The 27,778-nt window shown below is 39.2% G+C and overlaps 2 protein-coding genes and 1 long non-coding RNA gene across 5 annotated transcripts in view; 1 reads left to right on the plus strand and 2 right to left on the minus strand.

Moving 5' to 3' along the window:
- LOC146451013 (neural cell adhesion molecule 1-like) overlaps positions 1-17,251 on the plus strand; it is a 78,736-nt gene extending 61,485 nt beyond the window's left edge. Inside the window, exon 13 of one of the 2 annotated variants that reach the window (XR_014860155.1) lies at positions 16,017-16,084. Coding sequence is in view for 1 of the 2 variants with exons in the window: in XM_085099681.1 (XP_084955807.1) it covers positions 16,017-16,050 (34 nt within the window). In the remaining variant the exon portion in view is untranslated. Of the gene's footprint in view, positions 1-16,016 lie in introns of both variants that reach the window. The other variant, XM_085099681.1, reaches the window with a different exon arrangement.
- On the minus strand, positions 9,921-11,265 carry LOC146451016 (uncharacterized). The gene is made up of 2 exons (XR_014860158.1): positions 10,823-11,265; positions 9,921-10,136 (listed from the first exon to the last, which is right to left on the minus strand). It is a non-coding gene; the product is annotated as an uncharacterized LOC146451016 (long non-coding RNA).
- A 2,673-nt stretch (positions 17,252-19,924) lies between the features above and the next one.
- On the minus strand, positions 19,925-27,778 carry LOC146451017 (UDP-glucuronosyltransferase 2C1-like). Of its 2 annotated transcripts, XR_014860156.1 has the most exons (6): positions 27,490-27,778; positions 25,987-26,554; positions 24,638-24,844; positions 23,607-23,895; positions 22,021-22,876; positions 19,925-21,213 (listed from the first exon to the last, which is right to left on the minus strand). XR_014860156.1 is itself a non-coding variant. In XM_085099683.1 (5 exons), exons 1-5 carry the CDS (start codon positions 27,658-27,660, stop codon positions 22,594-22,596), a joined length of 1,518 nt encoding a protein of 505 aa, XP_084955809.1. In that variant the 5' UTR covers positions 27,661-27,778; the 3' UTR covers positions 21,826-22,593. The 2 variants fall into 2 exon arrangements, 1 of the variants encoding a protein (XP_084955809.1); XM_085099683.1 differs by lacking the exon at positions 19,925-21,213 and having other exon boundaries at positions 21,826-22,876.

Raw genomic sequence — 27,778 nt, forward strand, 5'->3', positions numbered from 1 at the left:
CACCAGCCACTTGACCAACCTTGATGGGAGGAAAGGCTGTAGCCACAAATGATCGGTAACGCGCTGAGTCGCGTTTTACTGTATCTCCTGAATGACTGTATACATCTATTCTTCTTTCATTATGAGAATTTGGCACCTTTAAAACCCTGGACAAGTAATCGTGAAATGACTTTGGACTCCCTGGTAAATGCTTGGGTAGCAGTGACTTCATTTTCTTATGGTGCCGTTTGAAGAATCTCTCTGGAGAATCTCCTTCATCTTCTGAGTATCTTGATTTTTGTTTTTCACTCCTTTGCCGCTTATGATATTTTGGAGAGGCAGGATTCTTTCTTCTGGGACTTGATTTCAACCCATCATTGCTTTGACGTCGTCCTGACCTCTCAGGGGAACATGAGCTGGAGCTACTAATCCGATGGTGTTTCTTGATAGTTTTAGACCGTCTCCAATTTTCTTTTTTGGGCTTAGAGGTTTCATCAGATGTTTCGTCACATTCTTCTCCGCTTGAACTTCCTCTAGATGAGAAACCTTGATCGTAAATCTCTTCTCCCCATTCAGCCTCGTTATTTGAAATGTCTCTGACATCTCTGACACTAGGGGCGACCTGTTCTTCTTCGAACCGCTGTCGACAAATTCCAGGAGAGTTGGATGTATCATTTTCGATTGACATATCGCCATCAAAAGAAGAATTTGAAGGGTAAGCAGCTTCGCTTGTTCCCATTGCTTGTTCGTCTTGGCCCTTTGTATAGCATGTGGTGTCAGGAGAACAGTTTCCGTGAAATGTTTCCTTGGCGTCCCCAGCATCGCCTACCGTCTTCGCAGTGTGACTTTGGTGAATGCCGGCAACCTTTGTCGAGATATTATGAATGAAGGAAGAGCTCGAGGAGATTGGCTCGGTGTTGCTTTTCTTCTTAACATCCTCTTTCCCTTTTTCCTGATCAACACTGCTATCCTGTTTTGATTGATTTACACCATCCTTTATATCATCGTCTGCTTCTTTTGTATCTCCGTCTGTTTTGTGGCCTTCGTCTTCAGAATGGCGTCGTTTAACAGATGATTTCACAGTCTTGTTCTTTTCTATGCTTTCTTGGAAGCCTTTTCCGCAAAAGGCAAGGTCAGTTTTTTCTGGGGTAACCTCAGGAGCAAAAATTGAACTCTCTTTCCTGTGCTTTTCACTTATTTTACCTTCTTCATTTGTCTTGTCACCAAGTCGACTGCCCTCACCATCTTCCACTTCGTGTCCCTTAAGCACCATATCAAGGCTTGTTTGAACCTGTTTCTCTCGTAAGCACCTATAGCCAATTTTCTTTCCTTTGGAACGCACTGTCTTTAGTCCTTTAAAGTTATGTTCACTTACGCAACGCCCCAGGTATGAAAAGAACTCCTCTCTTTGTATTGCTGTTTCGCTTTGAGTAAAATCGCTACCATTAACAAAGTCGTACCACATGGCTTCTCTCATAACAACGTCAGTCTCTTTACCAGTTTCGTACTTGGCAAGCACCCAGGAATGGATTGTCTTTTCCTTTTCCTTTTCCATGACCTTGATTCAATTTCTGAGAAATCGTACCTACACTGGTACCGGCAGAAATCGAATAGAGAATGCACAGCTGTTTCAGGAAAAAAAATGTACAAAAAAGCCTAGAAGCATACACGGCGATGTTGAGACCCAGAATAAATAAGTGCAAATATAAAGTAAGTGAAATCTTTGGGTTATACGGTTTCCAGGATAAGTGAAAAAAAAAAAAAAAAAAAAGAAGAAAAATGCCAGAGCAGTATTCAATTGAGAGTCGAAAGTGATTTGCGTTTGCTTCGGTTTTGCATTGCTTCACTCCGTGATTGGCCAGCAAAACTCGCGCCACTTTTTCAACCAATGACAAGCGAAACCAATACTCTTTACGATTTCCACGCGAACATTTGCTTTGGTTTTCTTACGACACACAATTGAAAACCGCTCTATCTTCCGTAAATGATTTTTGATTAGCAATCAAGAAAAAAATATTCCAGCTTGTAACTTCTTCACATATGCTGCAGTTCAATTTTAAACTGAGTTCGACATATTATGGGTTACCAAATATCACATGCAATCAACCTCCCTCAACCGGTCGTCAGGCGTTGTTTTAGAAAGCAACCAACAAAGTACTAAACAACCCTGTTTTCTAACATCTTAACAACTCTGTTTAGTAAAATATGGGATTGCAGTTTGTACATGTAATTAATTTCTTCAATGTTTGGCTTTTTCCATTTTTGTATGTCAAGTTTCTTGCAGGTACCTGTACACATTCCATCACTTCATTTTTATTTTTTCTTCAAAGGATATCAAGATAGGAACGAATGCATTTCAACAGGAGTGCGAATTTTGTTCAGATGATCGATTTACGTAGAAACGTTACTTTTAGCTTTTCTCACCCTACTTAGCTATCTTCATCCAGCCATGTTTAAACCACTTGGTTGGCGACCTTCATCAAGAACCGGTTCCGTTCAGCTGTAAATCTCCCCACTGCTTCCAACCTGTATTGCAAAGAGGCAACTTTTAACCCTCCCTATCTTGTTAGATAAACATATATTTCACAAACACATCCACGTAAGTGCAGAGTTTTGCAAGATCTTAAAGACGTCACAAACACAGCATATCAATTGCAGAGTTTTGTCAGATTCTTAAACGTAAACACATCCACAGAGGGCAAAAAGTGTAGAGTTTTGCAAGATCTTAAGACGTCACAAACACATCCGCACAAGTGCAGAGTTTTGCAAGATCTTAAAGACGTCACAAACACATCCACAGAAGAAAAGAAGTGTAGAGTTTTGCAAGATCTTAAGACGTCACAAACACATCCACACAAGTGTAGAGTTTTGCAAGATCTTAAAGACGTCACAAACACATCCACAGAAGAAAAGAAGTGTAGAGTTTTGCAAGATCTTAAGACGTCACAAACACATCCACACAAGTGTAGAGTTTTGCAAGATCTTAAAGACGTCACAAACACATCCACAGAAGGAGAGAAGTGTAGAGTTTTGCAAGATCTTAAGACGTCACAAACACATCCACACAAGTGTAGAGTTTTGCAAGATCTTAAAGACGTCACAAACACATCCACAGAAGGAGAGAAGTGTAGAGTTTTGCAAGATCTTAAGACGTCACAAACACATCCACACAAGTGTAGAGTTTTGCAAGATCTTAAAGACGTCACAAACACATCCACAGAAGGAGAGAAGTGTAGAGTTTTGCAAGATCTTAAGACGTCACAAACACATCCACACAAGTGTAGAGTTTTGCAAGATCTTAAAGACGTCACAAACACATCCACAGAAGGAGAGAAGTGTAGAGTTTTGCAAGATCTTAAGACGTCACAAACACATCCACACAAGTGTAGAGTTTTGCAAGATCTTAAAGACGTCACAAACACATCCACAGAAGGAGAGAAGTGTAGAGTTTTGCAAGATCTTAAGACGTCACAAACACATCCACACAAGTGTAGAGTTTTGCAAGACCTTAAAGACGTCACAAACACATCCACAGAAGGAGAGAAGTGTAGAGTTTTGCAAGATCTTAAGACGTCACAAACACATCCACACAAGTGTAGAGTTTTGCAAGATCTTAAAGACGTCACAAACACATCCACACAAGTGTAGAGTTTTGCAAGATCTTAAGACGTCACAAACACATCCACAGAAGGAGAGAAGTGTAGAGTTTTGCAAGATCTTAAGACGTCACAAACACATCCACACAAGTGTAGAGTTTTGCAAGATCTGAAAGACGTCACAAACACATCCACACAAGCGCAGAGTTTTGCAAGATCTTAAAGACGTCACAAACACATCCACAGAAGGAAAAAAAGTCCAGAGTTATACAAGACCTTAAGACGGTGTCACAAACACATCCACGCAACGTTAACAGTTTAAATGTATGGCATATCTCACTCGGCAAATGATCCTTTAAAGCTGGCTTGGACTTGAAACCTTCTGCTCTGCTCTGCGATAAGACCATAAGCGGTGACGACGGAAATCGAATCTTCTTGGTGCAGAGTTGTATCAGAGGGTTTTTAAAATTAATTTTTGAAATTGCAAAATTTAAAACTATATTGTTGTATAAAATAATCCAAGTATCGGAGTTTTCTCGAATGCACATACATGATGCCTAAAGTATAAGGAAAAAATGACAATTTGTTGTCTGGTCTTTACCCCAAGAAATCAGAAGTTCCCCCCCCCCCCCCCCCCCCTTATTCAGCATATTTTTCGGCTTAACTCCTCTTTTAAAACTATATTTATTTTGCATGGACCCCACTCAAAAACACAGCCCCGCCCACCCGGGTTATGTTACACGTATATCACTCGTAAAATACAATTAACGAATTTTTGGTGAATGGTGCAATTTTGGGATCAGTAATACTCGTAAGAATAAGGTTATAGCGAACATTATTTTCCTGAACTACAAGACTTAGAACGGAGGACACTTGAGCATGGGTGCCGCGTCAGTCGGATATAGAAACAAAGCAAATCAGCAATCAGTATTGTTAACTTAGCTTCAGGTTTGGTGGTATGACATTTTTACGTTGGAGCGTGAAAATTCAATATTAAAGTGAAAATACTGGTTCTATAACATCTTAAAAAGTATTGTTCCTCCTCAAGCGGCCACAATGGTTGTGTTTTAAGCCAATTTATTAGCTGAACATTCTTTCTTGCTGTTTGTTTACAGATCGACATTTACTAATTACACTAATTTATTTGACCGGCATCTGTTTTCATTCGGCTACTTAACCCGGAATTTGAGTTGCCAAATTAAATATGGAGATTTACAAGAGCATGTTTTTCATGTTGATCCTCGATATATTGATGAAAAAAATAAGGGGGAGTTTCTTTCAAATGATTCGCTTAATGTCTCAACAGATGAGAAGGATGTTAATCCAACGTAGAACAACATTCATTGCCGTAAGCGCAAGGAGGCGTAGGCTTATCCAGGACCACAGTTTTTATTTTGAGATATCGTTGAAGTCATCTGCCATTTTTCTGTTTCGCAAGGTGAACCATGAAGCAAACGGAAACTCGAAGCTAGCGGTAAATGATATTGACAAATTACTTGACTGGCAACCGCAACGACATGTGATGTGATTGCCTGCAGTATTTACGAGGATAAGTGACACCGTCTCGCAAAGTAGTACTCCCTTGTTTTTTTTCTTGAAAACAGCTAAACTAAGAACGAAATGTTTTCACTGTATACATGTATCCGGACTTTTCCGGCTTTTTCAAACTAAAATTGTCCTAGTGAAAGTACAACCACTATGGATCAAATCAGTTAAAGCGCTGTGACTGTAACTAAAACAATATATCAGCATAAAAGTTTCCTGCAAGGTTTTTTTCACTGGTACGTAGAAAATAGCAAAAGAGGGGTTTTGTCTGTTTTGTGGTGTAGCCTTTGTATTTGGATAACATCACATGAAACAATCAATATTTTTCACTGAAGCGCCTGTCAAGCAGCCTAAGAAAGAGCGTGCATGGTCATGGTCTATTAAATCCTGTTTCGTTTTCATTACTGTTCTTTTCCGGCAGCTCACACAGCAGGGAACGACAGGGGGCTATGAGAGGAAAACTGCTTTCCAGGCGCTCAGAAGATTTCTTTCCCCACTCCCTTCATATTGTTACCATAGACATATGACAAAAGCGCTGTTTGATAGTAAAACAATTTATTTTTCCGGAACTTTCATCCAAAAACAAATTTAAATACTGTCCTCCGGGATATTGACACATTTTTGACATTTTTCCTGAATTCAGTGTCTATTTTTGGACCACAATCAAGTCGTACAATTTAAATGCGTCTTGGATTAGCTGAAACTTCGTGGAAGTTACACAGATTGAGATGGCCACTTTGTGCGACCTGGCAGGTCTCCCAGAGTCTCCGCGACTCCATCTGGCATCTTCAAGGACCAAGCTTAAGAAAAACGAAAAAAAAAAAAAAAAAGATAAAAGAAATTGATTTTCACACCACAAGTGATAGCGCGTTGGAGAAACAATCAAACTCACACGGCCAAATGATACTAACCAAGTCGGCTCCTCGGCAATATTTGTGTCCAAGTACTGGGCAAGTAGTCGAGCTACGTCTCTGTTCAACACAGCTCTAACGCGTGTCCGGTCTTTGACTTCGATACATGAAGCATCTCGTGGGTTTTGGGGGTTGCGACATAATCTGTAACTATTCCCAGGGATAAGGTCCATGACAGGTTTATAAAAACACATGCCAACAGCTCGTACGCGTTCTCCTGGTAAGGCGTCAGTTTTCTCGGTGATTTTCACTTGTACACCTTGCTCAGTCATATTCGTGTCTTACGTCGCGTGGAAGAAAAAGGCTGTAACTTCTTGTCGCAGAATTGGCAGCACGTGAACGTCAAAAAGGCTGTAACGTTTTGGCGGATAATTGGCAGTACGTGAATGTCATTGACCGGGCCAATCAAATTTTCTCGCAATGCTTTGGGGTCCTTTGAGTAATGCAAGGTGTGGGATATCTGGTCTACGTTGTACTACGCCCCGTTTTTTATTGCGCGTTCATAGCTTTAGGCGGTAACGTTTCGGTTGAAGGCTTCAAACAAATTTTAAAAAACGAATATATCTTAGCTGGATAAAACGTTCATTTATATTCTCCGTTGAGTTCTAGTTGCGGGAAAGAACATAACTTCCAAGCTTAACAAAAGCAATGAATTGAGAGTACTGCTAACCGGAAACAAGGATTATCGTGGCCGTGTTTCCTGTGTTTTCACGTGCTGGTTGTATCGCTTAACATTCCTGAAGATGAATTGCGAAAGCTGACATTTGAGGCGTGTTTTTGGTTAAAAAAAACGTATTTGTTCAAACAAGTCAATGAACTGCAAACTGAGCCAATTAAAATGTGTCAACCCTTAGAGTTGAGCAGTAACAATTTTTGCGGCAACTATCTCATACACGGACTCGTATTTCGCTTCTTTTGTTTATCCCTCGCGTCTTGCAATTTCTCACAAAGAAGTCTTCGCTTTTGTTGAATGTTTTCGTCTCCTACGTGCAGAACGTAAACACGTACCCGTTTCTGTAGCCCGCCAGGGAGTTCAAAGCTGCGTTTCATTGGTTAGCGGCAGGGCCACGTTGACAACCGCTTTAATGAGGTGCGAAAACTGTGAATTTCTTTCCATGCCGAAAACTCAAGGTTTATTTTTGCGTGAATTAACTCAAATCAAATGAAATAAAAGGGTATGTAGATTTATCAGATTTTAACGAAACTTGGAGAAAATCTTTGTCTCATATTAGAGCATTAAACTGTGTGAGGCAATATTTTTTTCGTGACGTCCCATTAAGGAACAGAAGCCAGAAAAATTCCTATTTTCCAACTTTCAAAGGGATTTCCTAAGCAACCAATAGAAATATCGAAAAAGCCTCACACACTTTGTTAGCCCATCATATCCTGAGTGATATAGTCCCGTTAGTTTGGACGTCCGCGCGCCGCGGTAACACCAAGGCTGGTAATTAAGTTTAGCAAGCTCGGTCATTTTTGCGTTTAAAGGCTTGCGCGTGCCTATCAAAGCAAAGATAGGAAAATATCTTGTTATTTTCGGATTCTACAGTTTATTAGCTTTACAATGATATAGAGTTAGCGCACAAAAAAGTACTTTCCGGAAGGCACCCCTGAAGCAATGTATTATTAGGTGTCAGAGTCCGCAAGGTCAAATGAACACCGGAACCCAAAAACATTTGACAGACCACAACAGCTACTATCACCAAACTTTGCGCATTTTTACTTTAAGCCGCACTTCGGTCGTACTATTATGAAAGTTAACCCGGCATCATGTGAATCGAACTTGCTTCAGTTTTTTCGTATTTAGGGAAAGAGTGACCCGAAAAATTGTTTTTTCGAGCTAAGGTCATCATCATATATTTTCATCATCATATATTTTCGCGCCTGACCTGCCTTTCAAGAAAATGAGGCACACGCAATAAAAATTCTGCTTTCGCTCCATTGCATCGCGATACAGTTTCGGGATTTGCGTCTCCCTAGTTTGTTTCAAAACTGCAAAAAAATACACACGCTAAAGTGTTGCATCGTTTTTAACCCTAGAAATCCAAGTTACCTTTCCCTTGCGTTCAAGCCGAACTCATCTGACTCATGCCAACAAAAAGGAACATTTGCGCGCTATTAAACTAAGTATAACCTAAATGGAAAACAAAGAAAGTCGCTTACAGAATTCCACCCTTAACACTTCAAGACGCCAATTGCTTGGAAAATCATCAGGGGCACCAAAAGGAACGGTGGAATATCTTTTCGGAAGAAGTGTAAAATCAAAGGAAACCCGCTCATAATTTCAGATAATAAAATACCGTTCTCTTAAAGTTTGCGCTAAATTACCATTATTGTAAAAAATCTGAACACAACGAACTGCTCCATTTTCAATTAATATCCTTTCCATGTAGGCCAAAAATGATATAGCGAAAAACAAAACAACGGCATTCCGAGACTTTTGCTTGAATGTCCTGGTCTGTCGCTCTGTTCATGTGATGATATGTATGTACTCATATGACCTGTTCGCGATACGATGAGAATACTTGTGCATAGTATTTCTAAATTCAAATACTTATTAGCTGTGTATAAGCTTACTAGCTATACTAGTAAATCATCTAAAGTAGACGGCGCGCATACAGCGCATATGCATTTCTCAAAGACGATACTATTCTTAATACTATATTGCAATGACATACAACGGCATACAAGACTGACATACCTCAGTAAACGGTCTTTAGCTGCGTAGGTAGCGTAACGCAAAACGATTTTGGCGATTCCTAAAACAAAAATGTTAACATTTAAATAAATAAATCAAGGATTTTCTAAATGTGTTAACCAGCAAAGAAGATCTGGTTGTCGAAACTCTAAGCACACAAAGAAGATAATACACAATTACATAGAATTAACTGTTATCTAACTTGGTCAGAACAATAAGTCTTAACGAATAGTAGAGCAGAAACTACACAGCTACCCGAGAAGAGAAAGCACAGAAAACTTACCTTGTTGAAATAAAATCAAAACTATATTTCCCCACTCTCTAGAAGGATGTAGCCAAAAGCGTTTGTTGAGACGTGACCGCGCCGGCAATAACAACGTTTTTGACCGCTCGGCTGTCACACATGCACAGGGGTCAATAAATGTTGTGTAATATGACGCTGCGCATGTCTAGATAGACGAATTGTAAGTGACCATACAACTAGGCCGCACACTGAGTCCATTCTTCGCACTTCCAGGGTCTAATTTTCTAGGGGCCGGCTGGTAATCAAGTCTACCAGGGAAAACCTCACATCACAATTTACCAGCTAGATTCATCCCGAAAATGAACATTTTCCAGCTAGGATGAGCTTTTGAGTTTAAATTAGTAAGCAAGCAATTGTTTTGATGCGGGCCTCCCAGCAAGTTCCATGCCAGTGCATAAGAATCCCAGCCAGCGCACTAAGCCCTGGGGAGCGGATATTTTGTATATCATGATGAGCTTAGGTGAAGAAAAAAATGTATGCTAATGAGCTTACGGTGAGTTGAAATCACCAATGGCTTATCATTAACTGCAACGAGAGAAACCGTTTTGCACCTTTGCGTGTTATAATTCACGGTCGGAATGGTCTTTTTTCACACGTGCAGAGTTCCAGCAGTCACGCAGAAAGAAACAGATTCCCAGACATCGTGGTTTGTGCAGATCGAACGCGCGAGGAATGCTTTCGTTTTATCCACGCGAACGGTAACCAGTAACGAAGGTTCTTACGCTTTTTGTAAGACATGGTTCTTTTGCTCGAATAGTAACTCCAGGGCACAGACTTAATATAATATGAACCACTCAAAATAGGCAACTGGGTGTTTTAGCATTTTAAAAGAACATCGAATCAAAGAACAAACGCAAACAATTCTTGCCAAAAGCAGTAGAATCGCGGCACAGAGTTTAGGACATTTATTTACTGCACAAAATGTAACAATATTTATTGTAGCACAAGCCGCGCTAGACACTGTGTTTTTGTGAACGTTGTGATCACATTAAACAAAATTCGGAGTATTTTTTCCACAAGAAAAAAAGAAAGAAAGAAAAGTGATACAATTGTACATTGATGATACAAAGCAAGTGATCGTCTCCGCGCGTTGCATTCGGTCGTCCCTAAAATGGAAGAAAAAAGGAATAGTTGATAAACTGGAGTGCGAGGTTGGTATTCCTCTCCGTCATAAAGAGTTATAAAGAATTGGGACTACAAAGCAGTGTTACTGTATACTACATTTGTACTCGACAGAGCAGCTATGCGCAATGCAGAGGCAAAATATTACAAAGCAGAATATTACAATAAGCTAGATTAATATCCTGCCCGACAGATAACAACAGCTCACTGAAAAGAAAGCTGACTACCCAAGTAGAGCAGAATTGGTTATTGCGATATTAGTTAGTGGAAGCAGAGAATTCTGCTCGATAAGCTAAAGCAGAACCTAAGTTAGTGTTCATAGCGCGAGGTTAGCCGGTTAATGTTCTGCTCGACAGATAACAACAGCTTTATAAAGAACTGACTACCCAAGTAAAGCAGTTTGCTCGACAGATAACAACAGTTCTGGGAAGAACTGACTACCCAAGTAAAGCAGTCTGCTCGACAGATAACAACAGTTCATTAAAAACTGACTACCCAAGTAAAGCAGAACATGATTAATATCGCGCGGTGATGGTTGGATTAATGTGGCGCGCGGTAGATAAAAACAGTGCAGTAAATAAATGACTAAGAGCCAAGCTATGCAATACAATAAGTTCAAATAACAGAATCTTAAAATGGATATAGCCTATTTACAAATTTCACTACTCACCAATGCCTTGCCTTGCTTTTATATGATCGTGAATCCATGTCGAATACGCGCGAGTTTCCCAACCTCGATCAGTTTCCCGCCATAATAACAAAGATTCAACAAGACTTCGACTTTCGGCAATGGTCTGAAGAGGTACATCCTTCCAAAATATCGTTCTAATTCCTAAACGTATACGTTGCTTTTCGACATTTCAATCCTATGATACTTGCGTTAAATGCTGAGAGGAAATTTGTTAGCCAAATTCAAAGACAGACAAAGCTGGGTCAATTCACACTAATACAACTCAATTTCAGAAGTACATTATTTTATCGAAGCTGGCGTCGATTTATCTGAGCATCGCATTCCCAGGTGAAGAAAATAAAAACAAATGACCCAAGAACTATTTTCCTCGGCTTCATGGTAGATACAACTTACCAAGTCGAATATGTATGTGTAAAGGTCAATCCCCGAGTAGAGGAAGTGGTCTGCTGTTATTCAATAAATTAAATTGCTACCCGCCGCAATTATCGATAAATACAAAAAGTTCGATTCCTTTGTGACAGTCTGGGCTGGGAAATGTTATGAAAACGAAGGCAAACCAATGGCAAAATCGGCAGTTGACCGTGGAAAATCATACAATACCACTCCGGAAAACACTGCGTGTCGCAAGGCACAAGTTTGTCTCGAAAGCGCAAGATGAAACTGCGTGACTTTAATACACTGTGGCTGTTTCATGTTACATTTCCAGGCATACGATGACACCTTGCGTACAATATTAAGAGGACCCCTGGGTGGAATTTTTTTCCTGCTCAAAGCTGCTCATGGGCTCCGGTGAGCACTCCTGGAATAGGGTATTGGACAAAATACTGTCTCATAATTTTGTCAGTTTGGTTCATTTGTTCTCTTTAGTACAAACTAATATGGTTTAAATTGTAGATATTATCTTGACTTGTCCCACAAGATAACTTTCAGCATAATATTCACTGCAAGTCTGCACAAAGGTGCAGTCAAAGCATATTTACAAGTAGTATTTAAAAAAATTGCTCAATAATAGTATTATAATTAGTTAATAACACAGACCAAATAGGATTGCTACAAGACCTTCTTGACTCACAGTAATCAGTGATAGCTACATTAGAGAATTTTGCAAGTTGGAGTGTCAGCAGGTCCACTTCAGCTGGAAAGTTGCCTGCAAATTTCTTCTGACCTGTACTTTCACATATCATGTGATTGTTTCAATATATAGACATTAATTTTTCATGTCAATGTCACCATCAGTTTAATTTCAATTGCTCATTTAATACAGATCGAAAATCTCGCCTTGCTGTGTATTCTACAGTCGGCATACAAGTCTTTCAGAAATGTGTTGGGTGCTTTGTACGAAGAGAGCATTCGAAAAACTCGAGGCAGTAGATTGTCAATATTTACTATACCACAAGCAATTATTATTATTTGAATAAAATGGAGTATCTATGCACTTTTATTTTACCAAAGCATGACACTTATAGGAAGTAGACGTAATGAACACTGGACAAACAAAGCATTACAATGAGCTATAAACAAAACATACACAACACCACTCCGCGCCACTTGCTTTCATTGCACGCTTTCACGAAAACAGTTCATTTCCGATTAGTTACCTTGGTCTAATCGCTTCACTTAGTCCCTCGCTTTACCCTGGAAAAGTAAGCATCGAGGCAGTAGCATTGCATAGCAGTCCTTGCGTTTGAGTTTCCCTCGAAGCAGCTGTCGAAGTCGTCGAGAGGATATGTCTTTACAGACTTTAGTACTTCGGTGCGATGTACAAAAAGACGATTTGTCTGAAGAAATTACCCCCTTTTGACGTATTTTAGAACCATAAATGTTCAAACAACCACCATTAGGTTTCTTTCGGTTGCCCACAATACGTGTGCGTTGTAAAGACGGCCCTTGAGCCACTAAAATAAAAAGAAGTGGCTTCTTTCAGCGAGATCGAACATTCGAAAGCAGGCCATGTTGTTGTGCGCGTATGACGTCATATTGCTGTCGGTGCAACTAGATCCAGCTCTCTAAGTAGTTCACGGCCATTTGTCGTTCGAGTAATGGCGGCACAGCGAAGCTGAACTTCGCGTTTAAAATAACTGGTCTTCCCGTTGGAATTTCGATGTAAAATTTGGCGTGGTTAGTATTTATCACTTCTACTTTCCAAAGCTGAAGAAAAAAAGGGATGCAAAATTTTGATCGTAGTGGCACTTTAATGATAGTTTTTGGAAAAGGAAGCAAAGTTTGAATGCACAGTTTCAGTGCGACTGTAAGTCGACCTAAGACTCACCTAAGTCTTACGTTCGGGAGATGTTTACTCGATCGTGACCAGAGGCAAATGAGCCATTTCCATATTTTTACCCAGCACCCTTTGTGGGTCGTGACGCACACCGCCTGGGTCATAGCGAGGAAAGGCGAAAAAGTATTTGGTTTATGGACATGCGCAGAACCGTTAATTCCTCCCTTTAATAGACTTTAAAATAGACGGTTTCTCACGCGATCTTGTTTGAAAAAGTCTATGTTGTAGTCCGCGTTGGAAAGAGAAATGGAAGTGGAGTTGGCTGACCGAGGCCGGCGAAGGTGGGTAGGTGTGCAGCAAAGCTACCATTTGTTCCGTTTTGCTTTTAGTGAGTATTGATTATGTGTCAATCACGGACTTAAATACGTCGTGCTGATTGGTGTAATGTTATACACACCATTCTGAGCAACCTTAAGGGGCGGTTGTTATAAAGTTGAAATCATCATCGAGAACATGCGTATGCTAACCTGAATAGGGCCTATTGTTTGAACATGTTTGAAATAATGGAATTTGACATTTTACTTTTCTGTTTATCATGATATGGGCAGCTGTGTCGCAAAAATACAAGAATGAATGACAAACCGCATAGAGTAAGCAATTGTGGTTTTGTCCACAACTGGGTTAAAAAATTGATAAATGGTTTAACAAAGTTCAACGTAAATCTTAATTGGTTTGCCAGAAATTTAAACTCGGAATTTATCAGCGAGGTGTCCAGTACTTTTTTAGGCTTTTGAATTAGTAATTAGTAAAAGGAAACTAACATGGCAAATATGTTAATGAAACTTTTTCATATATTTATCAGTAAGTTTAAATCTTTTCCAAAACTGAGCATTCATAACGTACTGTTTGTTAGAAAATTGTCATAAAAATAACAGGCGAAAAGCGTACCAAGACAGCAAAGTTTTACAATGTGGTTTTGTACGTTTATATTGTGACATCCCTTCGATCTAATGAATCAGTACAGTATATGGAAATTTCCCCCTTAAAAATATTGCTTTGCTGCACCTCAAATTTCCGAAGCACTATAAATAACCTCTCTTTTCTACGATTAATAGCCCAAAATCCTACTATGGTAGCTCGAATTAACACTCTAAGAGCGTCTTGTTTTAATCTCCTTAGAGTCTACTTATATCTCTTTAATTTGTGTATTGTTGGTTATTGCTAATTCGCGAACAATTCAGCTGAGACAAAGGAAAAATATCACATCCCTGTCTCGTTGCAGTTTAACTTTATTATTTCGTCACGATCATTGGACCTTTGGACTAAGTCGTCGAAATCGGTTACGTAACGCAACATTCGGAATCAAATACTAACTATTGTTCTGCAAGTACCATAATACCAACTGGCATATCCTGTGCAACTACTCTTATCCATGTGTCCACCTCTCAATATCTTTTATATCTTTAACAACATTTTAACATTTGAACTCAAATAACTATTGAAACTGCTCTCGACAGTTATCTAGTCTTCATATCTCATCATCAGTATTCTCTTTTTGTTGTTTCACATAATGATATTGTCATGGATATCTAAAATTTTGGCTTAAATTGTTGTCATCTGATGTCACGGAATAAAACAATTGCTTTTCTGCAGTTATCACCATACGATATCTAATCTACAGAACAGTGATGGGAGTTACTACTGTTGCCTCCCTTCCAACTGTTCATCAGATTGGCATCGGGAATTCGACGAGTGTCAGCCCTTTTCGCTCGTGGTATCCCCAACCGGTCAGAAGAAAGGTGGTTTACAACCCAATCAAGACTTTAAAAGTTTAACAGGCTTTTGGAAAAAAAAATTTTGTTGTTTTCTGTAAATGTATGTGTTTGTCCATCAACAATAACTTACTCCAAAACAAATCATTTATTAAGGGATTACTAGCTGTTCTCAAAATTACATAAATTATGCCTCTCTAAAGCGTTTAGCTCAAATTCGTGAGCATCAGTTTTTCCCTAGATCACCATGGCGTTATTCAAAGGTTTTTTTTTTTGTTATATAATGCCAATGAAATGGACAAATTCCCAGTAATTTAATGTTTCTAAGTCTTACTTTTTTATTTTGTTCAGCCCCAGAACGGGGATGACAGACAGGCATCTGGGAACATCTTTTCATAAAGATTACTTGTTTGAGGGATTCGAACTAATTATTAATTTTTTTCTTTACCATAGTCCAACATGCCAAATATACAAAGGTTATCTGTTTGCGATGTTAGTTCTGAGGAAAGTTAACTTGATACCATATTTTCTGAGAACAACCTAGTTTTTTGTTATAAAGGCTAATCTATTGCTCGTCATTTGCACAAACAAACGTGAAAAGCGGGAAATAACGTCATCAATATCCTCACTAGTAAGGATATGAAAATTACGCTACTCGAGTCCCGGATGCAGTCTCGTATGAATTTTACGAGTCGTATATTTTCCAGTTAATCACTCCCGTCTATATAATAAATGGGTTAAAGTGTACTGTGAATTTCAAATTTGTTTTTAGACCCAAAATGCCAATTTAGCTCTGGTGACCTAGGGGCTGATTCACGACCCCACCCCCCGAAGGCCATTTCATAGTTTGGGGAGAAATAGCTACGAAAGATCATTTAGGCCCACTCTGGGACTCATTTAAGCCTTTAGGTACATTTCAGCCCTTGCGAGTGGGCTGTTTTGGCCCTTATCTAGGAGAGCCAGATTAGTCCTCAAAATAGTTCTTTTATTACCCGTTTTTTAAGGGGGCTTGAGTCTTTAGTAATATTGAGTTGAAATTCTTTTTTTCCCTACTACACTGCTACATTGCTATAAACGACCCGCTCGGTTGTAACATTATGATTTATATATTTTCTTGCTCTTGAAAACTCTGAAAGCAACCTTACTAGTATTTTATCGTGTTTTTCTATTTCTTGCCTTGTAGCATGATTGCGATCTATGGAAGAAACGAGCTGTGACTTCAAGATGAAGCAGAAAGGACAGTGGCGCGGCTAATGTCTTATTAGTTAAATATCACGATGCTTGTAGTGTAAAATTCGCTTTTGCCTCGTGCTTATGCTGATGATAATGGTAATGAGACAATAATGCTCATCAAAATTAACTCAAAACCAGAATTGCTGAACCGGAGAATACATACATCTTATCAAGCCAGTTCGAGGTCCGTACTCTAAGTAACGGACCGAGTTTTTTCCTGTTGATTTATGACACGCGCGCTTCGCGCTTGGGGCATAAATCAACAGCAAAAAAACGAGGATTCGTAACTTACAGTACGGACCGAGAAAACGAGGTTAAGATAATTCAGTCATCCTCAAAATATTTATTATATCCTTGAGGTTAATCGGGCACGCGGTAAAGGAACAACTTTTAAATTTAAAGGCACATACAGTAAAAAACGGCCGGCAAAATTGACCAATCACACCGCGTGTACTAGAGATAGAATAAATTTGCATATTAAGGCAGTGTGATCTATGTAATCCAGATCTGTAGCAATAATTACCCTGTTTACAAGACACCAGGAGTAAAATAAACTAAGTAAAAGTTTTATAACGGTTAAGAATAAATGTTGTCCTGGCTATCAAGAGACGTTTGCAATTATTGAATTTGAATTTTACCTAATTTCCGAAAGCTTCCTTTTGAGGAAACCGTAGTACTTGTTAAAATCGACCAACATTTTATGTATATTTCTCTTCCTACAAAAGGACAAGTATAAGCCTAAATCAATTGCTTTATGAGCAACTCCTAAATGTAGGGAGTATATTATATAAACATATGTGGTCGTTGCATTTGGCCGTCATATGTTGTCTTTGCACTTATTTTTTGTTACAACAGGATTGTTGAACAGAAATTGACAATTGTGAGAAGTCATGGAATTTTTTACGTGGTTGTAACGGTCGATAGCTGTAGGTAAAAGGGCTGTTTAACGAGGCAAGGTCTTAAAAAGGTTACTAGTGGGAATGAAACAGCTAAGAAATAGAGTTCCTGTATTGACGTTACAGTCCTACTATACCCAGTTTCTTGTCTCGGCGGTATTGTACCCAACCGGAAGAGAAATTTGGGTTTTATGATTAGAACGGCGGCATACTCTAGCTCCCCTCCACACCCGCCATCATCGCTGTTTCATTTACATGTGTCATGTGTAAGCCAGATTACGATTATGAATCAAACATACCAATTATAGCGCTAAAGGAACAACCTCGTTCCCAGGGCCGTCCACGGGGCTAGCCACGACGAACAGCCCTGGTACAGGCTGATAAAATCTGCTCAAATCGTGCAGATTACCTCGCTTTCAACCTGGCGCAGAGGGCATGGGGTCAACGTCGAAGTTTAAAAAAAATGGCGGTCACTTCGTTCCTTCAAGCTCTGAATTTTGCTGTTCAGTGTTGTTGAATGCGATGTTTCTGTTGTTTTTAAGGTAGGCCAAGTTCGCGCCTTAGAGGTAGTATATTAAGGACAAGATGTGATTGGAGTTTTGCTAACTGGTTACGGTAAATCTTTAATATTCCAGTTAATTCCCGACCTCATTATCAGACTGGCGGACGTAGTGATGTGCAAAGGGAATCGGTTATTATCGTTGTTTGTCCATTAGACAGTTTGATGGGATGAAAATACAGTATGGCTCAAGAATCACTTTGTTTATTAATGGAAGTTCTTGTTGGGGCAGTTCATAAACTTGTAAATTATGTATTCTTGTGTGAAACTTTCTGTGCATTATATTGTGCACAAGAGATAGATTCAGTTGTGTGTCTTACCTTTTGATAAATGTCTTTGATGGCAGATGCGAAGTGCTCCTCGACTCATCAGAGCATATCAATAATATTTAGGAAACAAACTAAACGGGCACTCGCTGAGCATGTAAATTTTTTTCTTTAGCAGTAAAGATTTTGGTTAGTTGGCCAGGTAGGGCTATTGCTCTAGCATGGTGTGTACAACAGAGATTGGCCACTGGATGCCTGGGCCTAGCTGTGTTTATAAGCAACAGAGCACTGTCACTCAATCATTCTTATAACTATTCAGTTGATAAAGAGGCTACAAAAATAGGCTTAACAAGGGGTATTCCCTGTATATCTGTTTCCCATCGCTCACCAATCATCTGGAGAGGAGCTGGCTGATATTCAGGCCATGTTTTATGCAACTAGACCCTAGCTTCTGTTGATAACTGATTACAGATAAAAGGTCAAACTTCTTATCAGCCATCTCTTTTAATTAACAGAAAAATTCAAAACTTAGTAATGAGTAATGAAATATGTACACTACAGTTATTTATATTTGCAGTACAATCTCAGTTATTTGAACCCTCAATTTTTCAACACTTCCGTTTCCTTGAACCAATAGCTGTTAATTCTCTTGGATTTGCTTCAGTCAGATTTTTACCTCCTATTTTTTGAACAAAATTCAGTTTCTCTAGGAGGTTAAAAAAATTGGTATTCCACTGTAGTAATTTATGTATCGTTATTATACAAAATGTTAAACACCAAGTCAATTGTTTTCTTTTACTTACTTGATTATCCAACAATAACCTTTTATTTTTCATGCATGGGTTTTGTGACGTCAGTTACCAGTGCTACAGTTTTCTACACCTAATCACATAGTCTGGTGTAACTTTTTCAGTAATACATTAGGAACAAGATGCCCCTAATGGCATTTTCGCGGAATGCTTAATGTGGCCTCATTTATTCCCATTGTATGCTTTGCAGATTTATAACACTATCCTAGTTAATGGAATAGTTTGAGTCACAAAGATAGTGTGATGTTAATGTTGTTTCCGTATTCCCATGTGTTAATACTAAAACGTGGACTGACTCACATTCTATTCTGGTTATGTAATTTCAATAAAAGTGTAAGATTACAAATTGTTCTCGTTTCACCAAAAAACAAACAAACAAAGAAAACAGGCAGAAAGGTTTCCTAAATGAAACCTTTTAGTAAAAATTGACAATCAGAACCTTTAATCTTTTTGTGAAGTGGATTTCCAGTAGCGTTTAAGCATCAATTCGACAAAGTGATGTGACGTGTGTTTTAGCTTATCAATGACCTCTTGTCCTCGCGGTTCTGCAACTGCCAAACAAAGCATGATTTCTTCGTCAGCAACTGTCCAATTTTCACCGTTTTAACTGTCGAGTGCTTCTTAGAAGTTGTTCTTTCGATTTACCGCTTCAAAAGGGTTAATGTTCTTTTTGAAAACGGCATAGTTGAGTCTAAAACATGTAAACAATCAACATCCCGTCTTGGGAAGAGCAGAATTTAATTCAGGTTTAATGAATAAATCAAATGGTGATTTGATGTCACACAGGTAGGGATTAGGGGGTCCCCTCCCTTGTGATATACGTGCCAATAAATGATACATGATAGGTATTTTTTTGCGTAAAAATGAATGCATTAGGACTTTGCAGATGAAGTGCTATCTATAAGCTGGAGTGGTGAGGCTGCAGCAGTGTAGTGATTAGCACAACTGTCTTCTTCAACTGGGTTTTTACTTGTAAGGACAAAAGGTTAATGGGTTGAAGCAAGGCCCCTACCTTAATTGAGAAATCAGATAATAAAATCTACAGTGTAAATTTTTGTGATGGAAGGAACCCTTCCAAAACAGAAATTTACACTCCAGAGATAATTCTCTGATTTCTCAGTTGTATCATCAGTACTACACAGCACAAAATAATTTTTTTTAATTAATTATTTCATTATTCCTTAATTGTTGTCAGTGTTATTTTCAACTTTACTCCAAGTTAACTCTCTCATATACGCTGTAGCAAAGTGTAAAAAAACTGTTGGGGATAACTGCCTGATGGACTTTTTTTGGTAAAGATTTTGACAGGGACAGTTGAGGCTTTATACTCCAGTGTTACTTGATTTTATTTCAATCAATTTGAATTACTAACTTTAATTTAAAACCAGGTAAAGATGACTAGGGACTAGGGAAACATTTTTGTTTTGTTGGATAATTAGACTTTCGACGTTTATTGCATTCAACATAGAAAGAACTCACTCCTAATACAGATTGGAGTTAAGATTGTATGGGGCAACCAACGTTGATTGCCATGAATGAAAGGCACTTGGGACACGTATCTGGCACCCCCCCCCCCCCACCTCTTCAAAATTTTGCAGGGGCAGATGACATTATCAACAACTTGGCAAAGGAGAGAGAACCTGGGATTGAGGTCATCAAAGACACTCCCTAATCCAGTTTTGATTACAGTCGGAGCTCTATTAAGCGGCCACCTATATTAAGCGGCCACCCTCCATTAAGCGGCCACTTTCCAAGTAAAGTGCTGTATTCGATACCTCTATTCAACGGCCACCTCTATTAAGCGACCACGGCCACATTTTTGTTGTTGTACGTTTGGTATTTATTGGGTTTTTTTACCTCTGTTAAGCGGCCAGCAAATTATTTTTTCAAGCGAAATGGTGACAGATAATATGAAAGTGATAACTAATAACAACAAGAACTGCAATTTTATCTCCACTATAATGACACCGATCAACTCCGACACTTTGCCCAGTTTCACAGTTACCAGGACCTTGCCCTATCCATTGGCAAGGCAAATGACTTGATCTCCTCATTACAACTTCGAGCTCCACAACGGCAAACATCAGTGACGGATTGTTTTAAATAAATTGTCCGTGAAATATTTCGAGCTAAAATTTTTTGCAGACTGTTGATGCAAAAAGGCCTAAGAAACTTGATGTTTTGTTACATAGATTTGCATATTTTTCTGTACATACTCAACACTAAAAAAACTGTAGTTATCGACTACATGCTTTCTGTGTTAGAGCTAGCACCTTGCGCGGACTTGAAAATATGCGCAAATACAGGGCACTTAAAGTTCTTTTTTGATGATTTTCACATTCATCTTCATATATGTTTTCAACAAGCGTTTTGCTATATACAGGCAATAACTCCTGATTACATTGACTGCCATTTTCTACTCAATTTACATAATTTGCACTTCTATTAAACGGCCAACCTCTATTAAGCGGCCAGTTTTCAAAGTCCCCAGGGTGGCCGCTTAATAGAGGTCCGACTGTATTACTAGTTTTCATATATAAATTATAGAAGCACAGGTGATTGTCGTGTTGACTTTGCAATATTGAATAAGAGCCAGCCAATTACTGCTGTGGTTTCTCTGAAAAAAATACAGGTTGCACTCTCAAAACAAAAGAACTAATGTTGTTGACAGGAAGTTATGAGAGGTTCATGTTTTTCCTATAATTTCTTTCCAAAACGAATGGAAAAATTATAATGCATTCTTGGAGTAAGAAAGACATCTTGACTCTCTTACTAGTAAATCAATATCAGTTGCATGGAGCTGAGCACCTAGTTTGAGTTTATACAAAACCAAAATAAACAACTTAATGTGTACAAGAATAGCTATCAACCTGGGAATAACAGAATTTTTAAAAAATGAGCTTTTCAATCCAATTTCAGTATTGAATTAATGAGCTACAAGTACAGAAAAGTCAAAAAAAGCACAAAGCTAACTTGGCTTGAAATATTTCAACTGTATTCAAACATCTCCAGTGTGCATCTCCCTCAAACAGAACCTAAACATCAACAAAAAAAATCACTCAATTTGACCAGAAAACGATGAAATCTTAAATATTTTTTAAATCCTTATAATTAAGGAATCTTTTGGGTCCGCGGTGTACCAGTCTGGAACGATATCTTTATTGTGCATAAAAAAAAAAAAAAAAAAAAAAAAAAAAAAAAAAAAAAAAAAAAAAAAATCTTTATTGTGCATATTATGTTACCGACCACATGAATTCACATAACAACACTGGCCTGCTATTGTCCGTATTAGCTTGCAATTTGAATATTATCGTGATTAAAGATTAAAGGTTACTTTACGAAAATTGCTGCCTCTTCACAAAACAAAACACTACAAACAGTTTAAAAGGTGAGCATGCATACATAAAGATTTGAATTCTCTTACCTCCTCGATTGACAGAGCCGTCGGAACTTTCGCCGTCCACCGACAGAGCAAAACTCCTTCTTCTTTAAACAGTAAACATTTTCCTTCAACCCTAATAAATCTGCTATTAGAGCGGAACATTTCCACACAGTCGCACAGGATCGAGAAATACGATGGCGCGTAGGAGAAATTCGATCGCTCCTAAACTTGAAATTTTTTGCAAAGCTTCCTAGCTCTTAAAATGATCCTTGCTATTTTTATACACCATCCTGATACAGAAAGACGTAAGCTTATAAAGACTGCTATTTTTATCCAAATCTCTAGAACAAGGCGAAGGTAACTCAGCCATATTTGTTTATAAAATTTAAGTTCGCGCGTGTGAAAGAAGTATCTGGGTACTAGCGCAAAATGCAGTGACCAATCAGAAATATTAATAGAATTTTGTCTTAAATTTTGGCAATCTTACAATGGCAATGCTCGATAGATCAGCCTGTACCAGGGCTGTTCGTCGTGGCTAACCCCGCGGACGGCCCTGGGAACGAGGTTGCTAAAGGAAGACAACAAAGTGCAGTGCATGTACTTCCGATGCAAACCCTAGTGAGTTTTTTCTTTGTTTAGCTTTTTCGTACAGCACCTTCGGTAGAAACATTTAATGAAGAGATAAAGAGCTGCAAAACAACCCATCAACAGCAAAATGGCCACGGATATGACATCTAAGAGGTAAAGCTGATAGAATGGTAGATCCAGTCCTCGCGGTCTGAGGTGCGCTAAGCCACCTTGAGCATGCGTGTACTCCACCCAGTCAGCGGCCTGCTGTATAGGGGTGCGAGGATGCAGTCTTATAGACTGGGAAATTCGAGCTGCTGACTCTCGATAACTGAAAATTTTAAGATGAAGATACATAGATATATTATCCATTAGGATCTACAGATGTTTCCGTCAATGCAATGTCCATGTTTTGTATAACTAGTGGAGAGAACACTGAAGATGTGTCGCGAAATGCAAATAAATAAATGAATGAAAATAAATTGAAATTTCAGTGGAAATCTGAAAATCCTTTGAACCAATAACTAACTCGACCCACACGTGGCGTCAACGACTTGAACGCGGGTTCACATCAGTGAGAGCCATCCTCGTTTACAGAGCCAACGATCTTTTGTTCAGCGGTTGGATCGTTCAACAATTTAAAAGAAACCGTTGGGGCTCTGGGACGAGAATACAGTGAGAGCCAGAGTGCTCTCACAGGTGCACCCTATCTGCTTCCCCTAAAGGTGATTATTTGAACTAATGGTCAAACTGGTGCTATCTAATGGAATCGCCTGCCGATTAATTGTTGGAGTAATAGCCATGATGTCTCTTTTAAATTTATGGACGGTATATGTTTTTTGATTGTCTTAACACAAAGGTGTTTTTCAAAGCTTTTGACCATGCACAGCCTATGACTGTACTTCAATCTGGAAATCTGAAATGTCATGATTATTATTTCGGAATCATTATTTTTTTAATTATCTCTATAAAAAAAATTGTACATGTGTGGCAAATTTTCTTTTTGGATTCCGATAGTCCTAAGACAACATCTTTTTTAAGGGATTGTGTAAGTACCTTACCTTGAATTGTGCAGAACAGTGTTTATAGCGTTGACTAAGTTATTTTCCGTGATTTGCTCTTGGTACAATATTTCAGCTACCCCAAAATGCTTTGCAGCCACGGAATTTTCAAACTGGTCTCCAAAGAAGGGCACGCAGATCATAGGAACTCCATGGTAACCTGCCTCTAGCATTCCATTCATCCCTGCATGTCCAATGAACAGACGAGTTTTGGGATGACCGAGAACGTCGTTCTGTGGAAGCCATGAAGAAACTTTAACTTTGTTACCAACTTTCAAACTTCTGCCTTCTGTTTTAAATAAAAAAACCATGAATTACTACAAATAATCGGTATCTTGTTTACCTCCGCAATTTAATCCCATCAAAATAACTTATCCTAGCAGCACGCAGGACATTTGGCACCTACGAGCCAAGTAAATAACCTAGGAGGCCAAGAGACTCCTAAAATCACAGTAGTTACTATATCCACCGCAATTCAAGAACGGTTATGCGTTGAATTCCCATTACATGAAGGGTTCAGAAGTATTTCTGTAACACATATACTCGAGACAATTGAATGCAGGTAAGGAAAAAGAAAAACTAAAGGAAACTAAAAACAAAACCTGTTACTATTTTCGTAAGCAGTCATGCATGTTTCACTCTGTCTCCTCAAATGTCCAAAGAACATAGAGAAGGGTAACATTCTGTAGTACAGAGTGGAATCCCGTTAATACGACCGCCTTCGGGCCCGGAGTGGTCGGATAAACGAGGTTGGAACACTAAGGAAATGAATGGAATTCGTTCGGGGCACTTAAAAGTGATCTAATAACGAGGTGGTCGTAAGACGGGGTTCGAATATACTATATTCTTTATTCACGGCATCAAATGCTTGAAAAAGCTTGAAATGTATGTACTGAGCTGAAACGTTCTTAAAAAAGAATTGTAGAACTATAGAGAGAATTAAAGAAAGGACGATTTTAGAAATTTCGTGACATCAAACACCATTTTCCATCACCAAGAAATCGATCTAAACGGATTTTTCCCAGACGCACCTGCATTTAGTTTCCAAATAACTCGCTGTGGCAAGCTGGAGAACACAGCTGCCATTGTCGCAATTATCTGATCGTCTATTTCATCAAGAATGGATCCAAAAGATACAAGTATGACTCCGTCGTCACCAGATCCCCTGGCAAACTCTTCTAGGTCATCTGGAAGTGGTTTAGCTGGACGTGATAGTAGCGGACCAACCATTTTATGGTCTAGAGAACAAAGCGTTGCACAGTTAATATATGATGAAGCCACGGTGGGTGGCAGGGCTGGCGCAGTGGTAAAAGCACTCGCCTCCCACCCATTTGGCCCGGGTTCAATTTCCGGACTCGGCGTCATATGTGGCTTGCGTTTGTAGTTAGTTCTCGTCCTTGCTCCAAGAGGTTATTTCCCCTCTCCTCAAAAACCAACAATTTTAAATTCGCCTGGAAAGTGTCCCCCAATTAGTGCCTGTGCTAAATACAATGATACTTAAATAAAGTGTGTTATTTAATATATTATTACTTTTTTTACTTAAGAACTCCAAGTTCAAATGCATCTTCTAGTCCTCCCTTGACTAAAGAGAGGATGAACAGAAAGAGAGTAAATCTTTCATAGATAATGTATGGCCCTTTGTATTCCTAGTTCGTCCACTTATTTTTGGACCAGCAAAAGCTCTGACAATGAGAATTAGAGGATAGATAGTTCGCAAACAATGTGACGTCATATGACACGGGAGCTTCGTCACTATTTCAAAATGGCAACCAGCAACAGCCAGCAGTTATTTACACAACAATGTTTTAAAACAAATCGAGCCACAACGTTAGTTAAGCCAGAGAGGTGTATTTACATTTACATGTAAGTGAGTGGATCCGCTGCTCCTCCTACCACCCCCTGCCCCAAACAAAAACAAAAGCGAAACAAAACTGCACGACAAACAACAAATATAGAGCATTTTCACTTGACGTCACGGCGGCCATGTTGGTGTTCCATAACAAAGAAATGGTGGCCATTTTGGTGTCCCAAACTATACCTTTGGGAATTGAACTCTATTTTTATGCAAATATTTTCTTTTGTTTCAGTTAAACCAATATGGCCGGTAGTCACGTGAATGAAACCGCTCTATAAGATTACATTGCAATTATCTTTACGCAAACAAATGTTGGTCGGGAAAATAAAAGTGTATTCAGGGTACATCCCCCATGAACTTCTGTTGCGTTAATATGACTTTTTTTTTAACTTACTGGCCTTAAAGGTTAGTTAAACTGTAACTGTATAAATGCGGTTGAATTCCCGACCCTTCCAGGCAAAGACAAAATTCCTCATTCCCAGGATACGGAACACGGTCAAATGCCCCTGATATGATATTTCTTACATGGCAACAGCGGCCGAGGGTAGTCATATGCTTCGCTCTGAACAAGAATAAGATCCACTTTTTGAAGTGTCTGCTCCAAACTTTTTTCTGCTGTTATGTTGTGCTTTTTCTTTAAATCCAAGTAGGCGTTCCTAGAACTGAGTGGAAAAGCAATAGTATTAACCAACCACCGTAATGTGTTCTCTGCTCTCTGAAAAAAAATCATGTTGTCTGTCATTCTTGAGGTGAACTGAGGAATGTAGGAAGGAATCGATGCAACGTTATACGGAAAAGTCGCCGTGGCTGTTGTAAGAGAGCTCTGTAACACTGTCACGTGTGGTACGGAGAACTTGTCTGCGATTAGAGACGAACACTGGTACATGCCATCACCAATGACCAAGTCGGCGGTCTTGACCTCGTTTATGATGGTTTTGTCGTTGAGCTTTGCATCACAATAGTCATGCATCATTTGAGGTAGATGATTCAGATTCTTCAAATCCAATGTTTTTACTGCTCCAGAACACTTGAACCATTTGATATTTGCGTCTTTTGCGGCATATGGGTTACAATCACCGACAAAAAGTACAACCTGTGGATCAAAGATTTATATTTTAATAGCCCTGATAGTCTCTTTCACTGTTGAAGTTTAAGCTAAGGTGGCGTGTGGCACCTCGGGGTTCATCGATGTGGTTTTGCTTTTATTTCAAGACTATACACGAGAGATGTATGCTCGTTTACACATGCGATTTTTGTCCAATTCTGATCACGTTGCAGCCTATACTATGGGCGATTTCAGCGCCATTTATCGCCTTGAAATCGAAATGGTTTCGGATTTGTTTCGAAATTGAATTGATGAAAACTTACAGCATTTCTAATCGGCGACCCTAAAAGCCGGCACGAGGCAACGGCGGAATGGTGGAAAATCAACCCAAATCCTAAAACATGGAACGGCGGAAAATCACCCCCCATAAACTATAACCCTAACCCTGGTGTAGGGTATGGGGTCATTTTCCGCCATTCCACCGTTCCAGCTTTTAGGGTCACCCTTTCTAATAAATCGTGCCAAAATATTGAGCTGAAATATACTTAAATCGCACCTGGTTTAAAGCGGCAGCTTTGAGCGCGAAAATTACAGGTAAGTTCGACAAATGTCGTACAGTGGAAAACTGGCCGATTTCTACTGGAAGTTTAGTGCCGCGGTTAAACAGTTTAATTTTTCTGAGAACCGTGCAAAGTTAGAAGATTAACATAATTATCAGCCATTTGAGGTCAGAAGTTGTAGTTAATTTGTCGTTTCTTTTGTCACCAAAAGAGGAAAATTTTCCGGATTGACCTGATTAAAACGGTTTTTCAGCTGTTTACTCTGTTTATCTCGGCACGTCGAAAGATACCCTGCGCGGATAGCTGCAAACATCTCTCCGATCTTTCTAGGAAGATCGAAGAGATCTGTGCTCGGCGCAGGGGCAAGTCGCTATTCCCTGCTATGCACGCAAAGTATAGCAATAAATACCAAAATATGAATACCTCGTGTCCTCTGACCAGTAGTTCTTTTCCCAACCTCGCAAGAACAAGATAGTGACTTCGCCCAACCCATGGAACCAGCACAAATTTCGCCGCAAGACAACTTGGCGACTGAATTGTTAACAAAAGTAAGCTTAATATTAGGCAGCAAGCAAGACAACGAAGTAATGCCATAACCCGACCCGTTGTTTAAACTGGGGTTTAGCAAAAGGTACTCTTCGATAGAGCTTTGCCAAAGTTCAAGTATTTTTCCTGCGATAGAAGTACGTAAATCGTCTCTGCCTTATCTCGG

This window comes from Pavona decussata, unplaced genomic scaffold, assembly GCF_977016875.1.
Source record: "Pavona decussata unplaced genomic scaffold, jaPavDecu1.1 SCAFFOLD_412, whole genome shotgun sequence".
In the NCBI taxonomy this organism is placed as follows: Eukaryota; Metazoa; Cnidaria; class Anthozoa; order Scleractinia; family Agariciidae; genus Pavona; species Pavona decussata.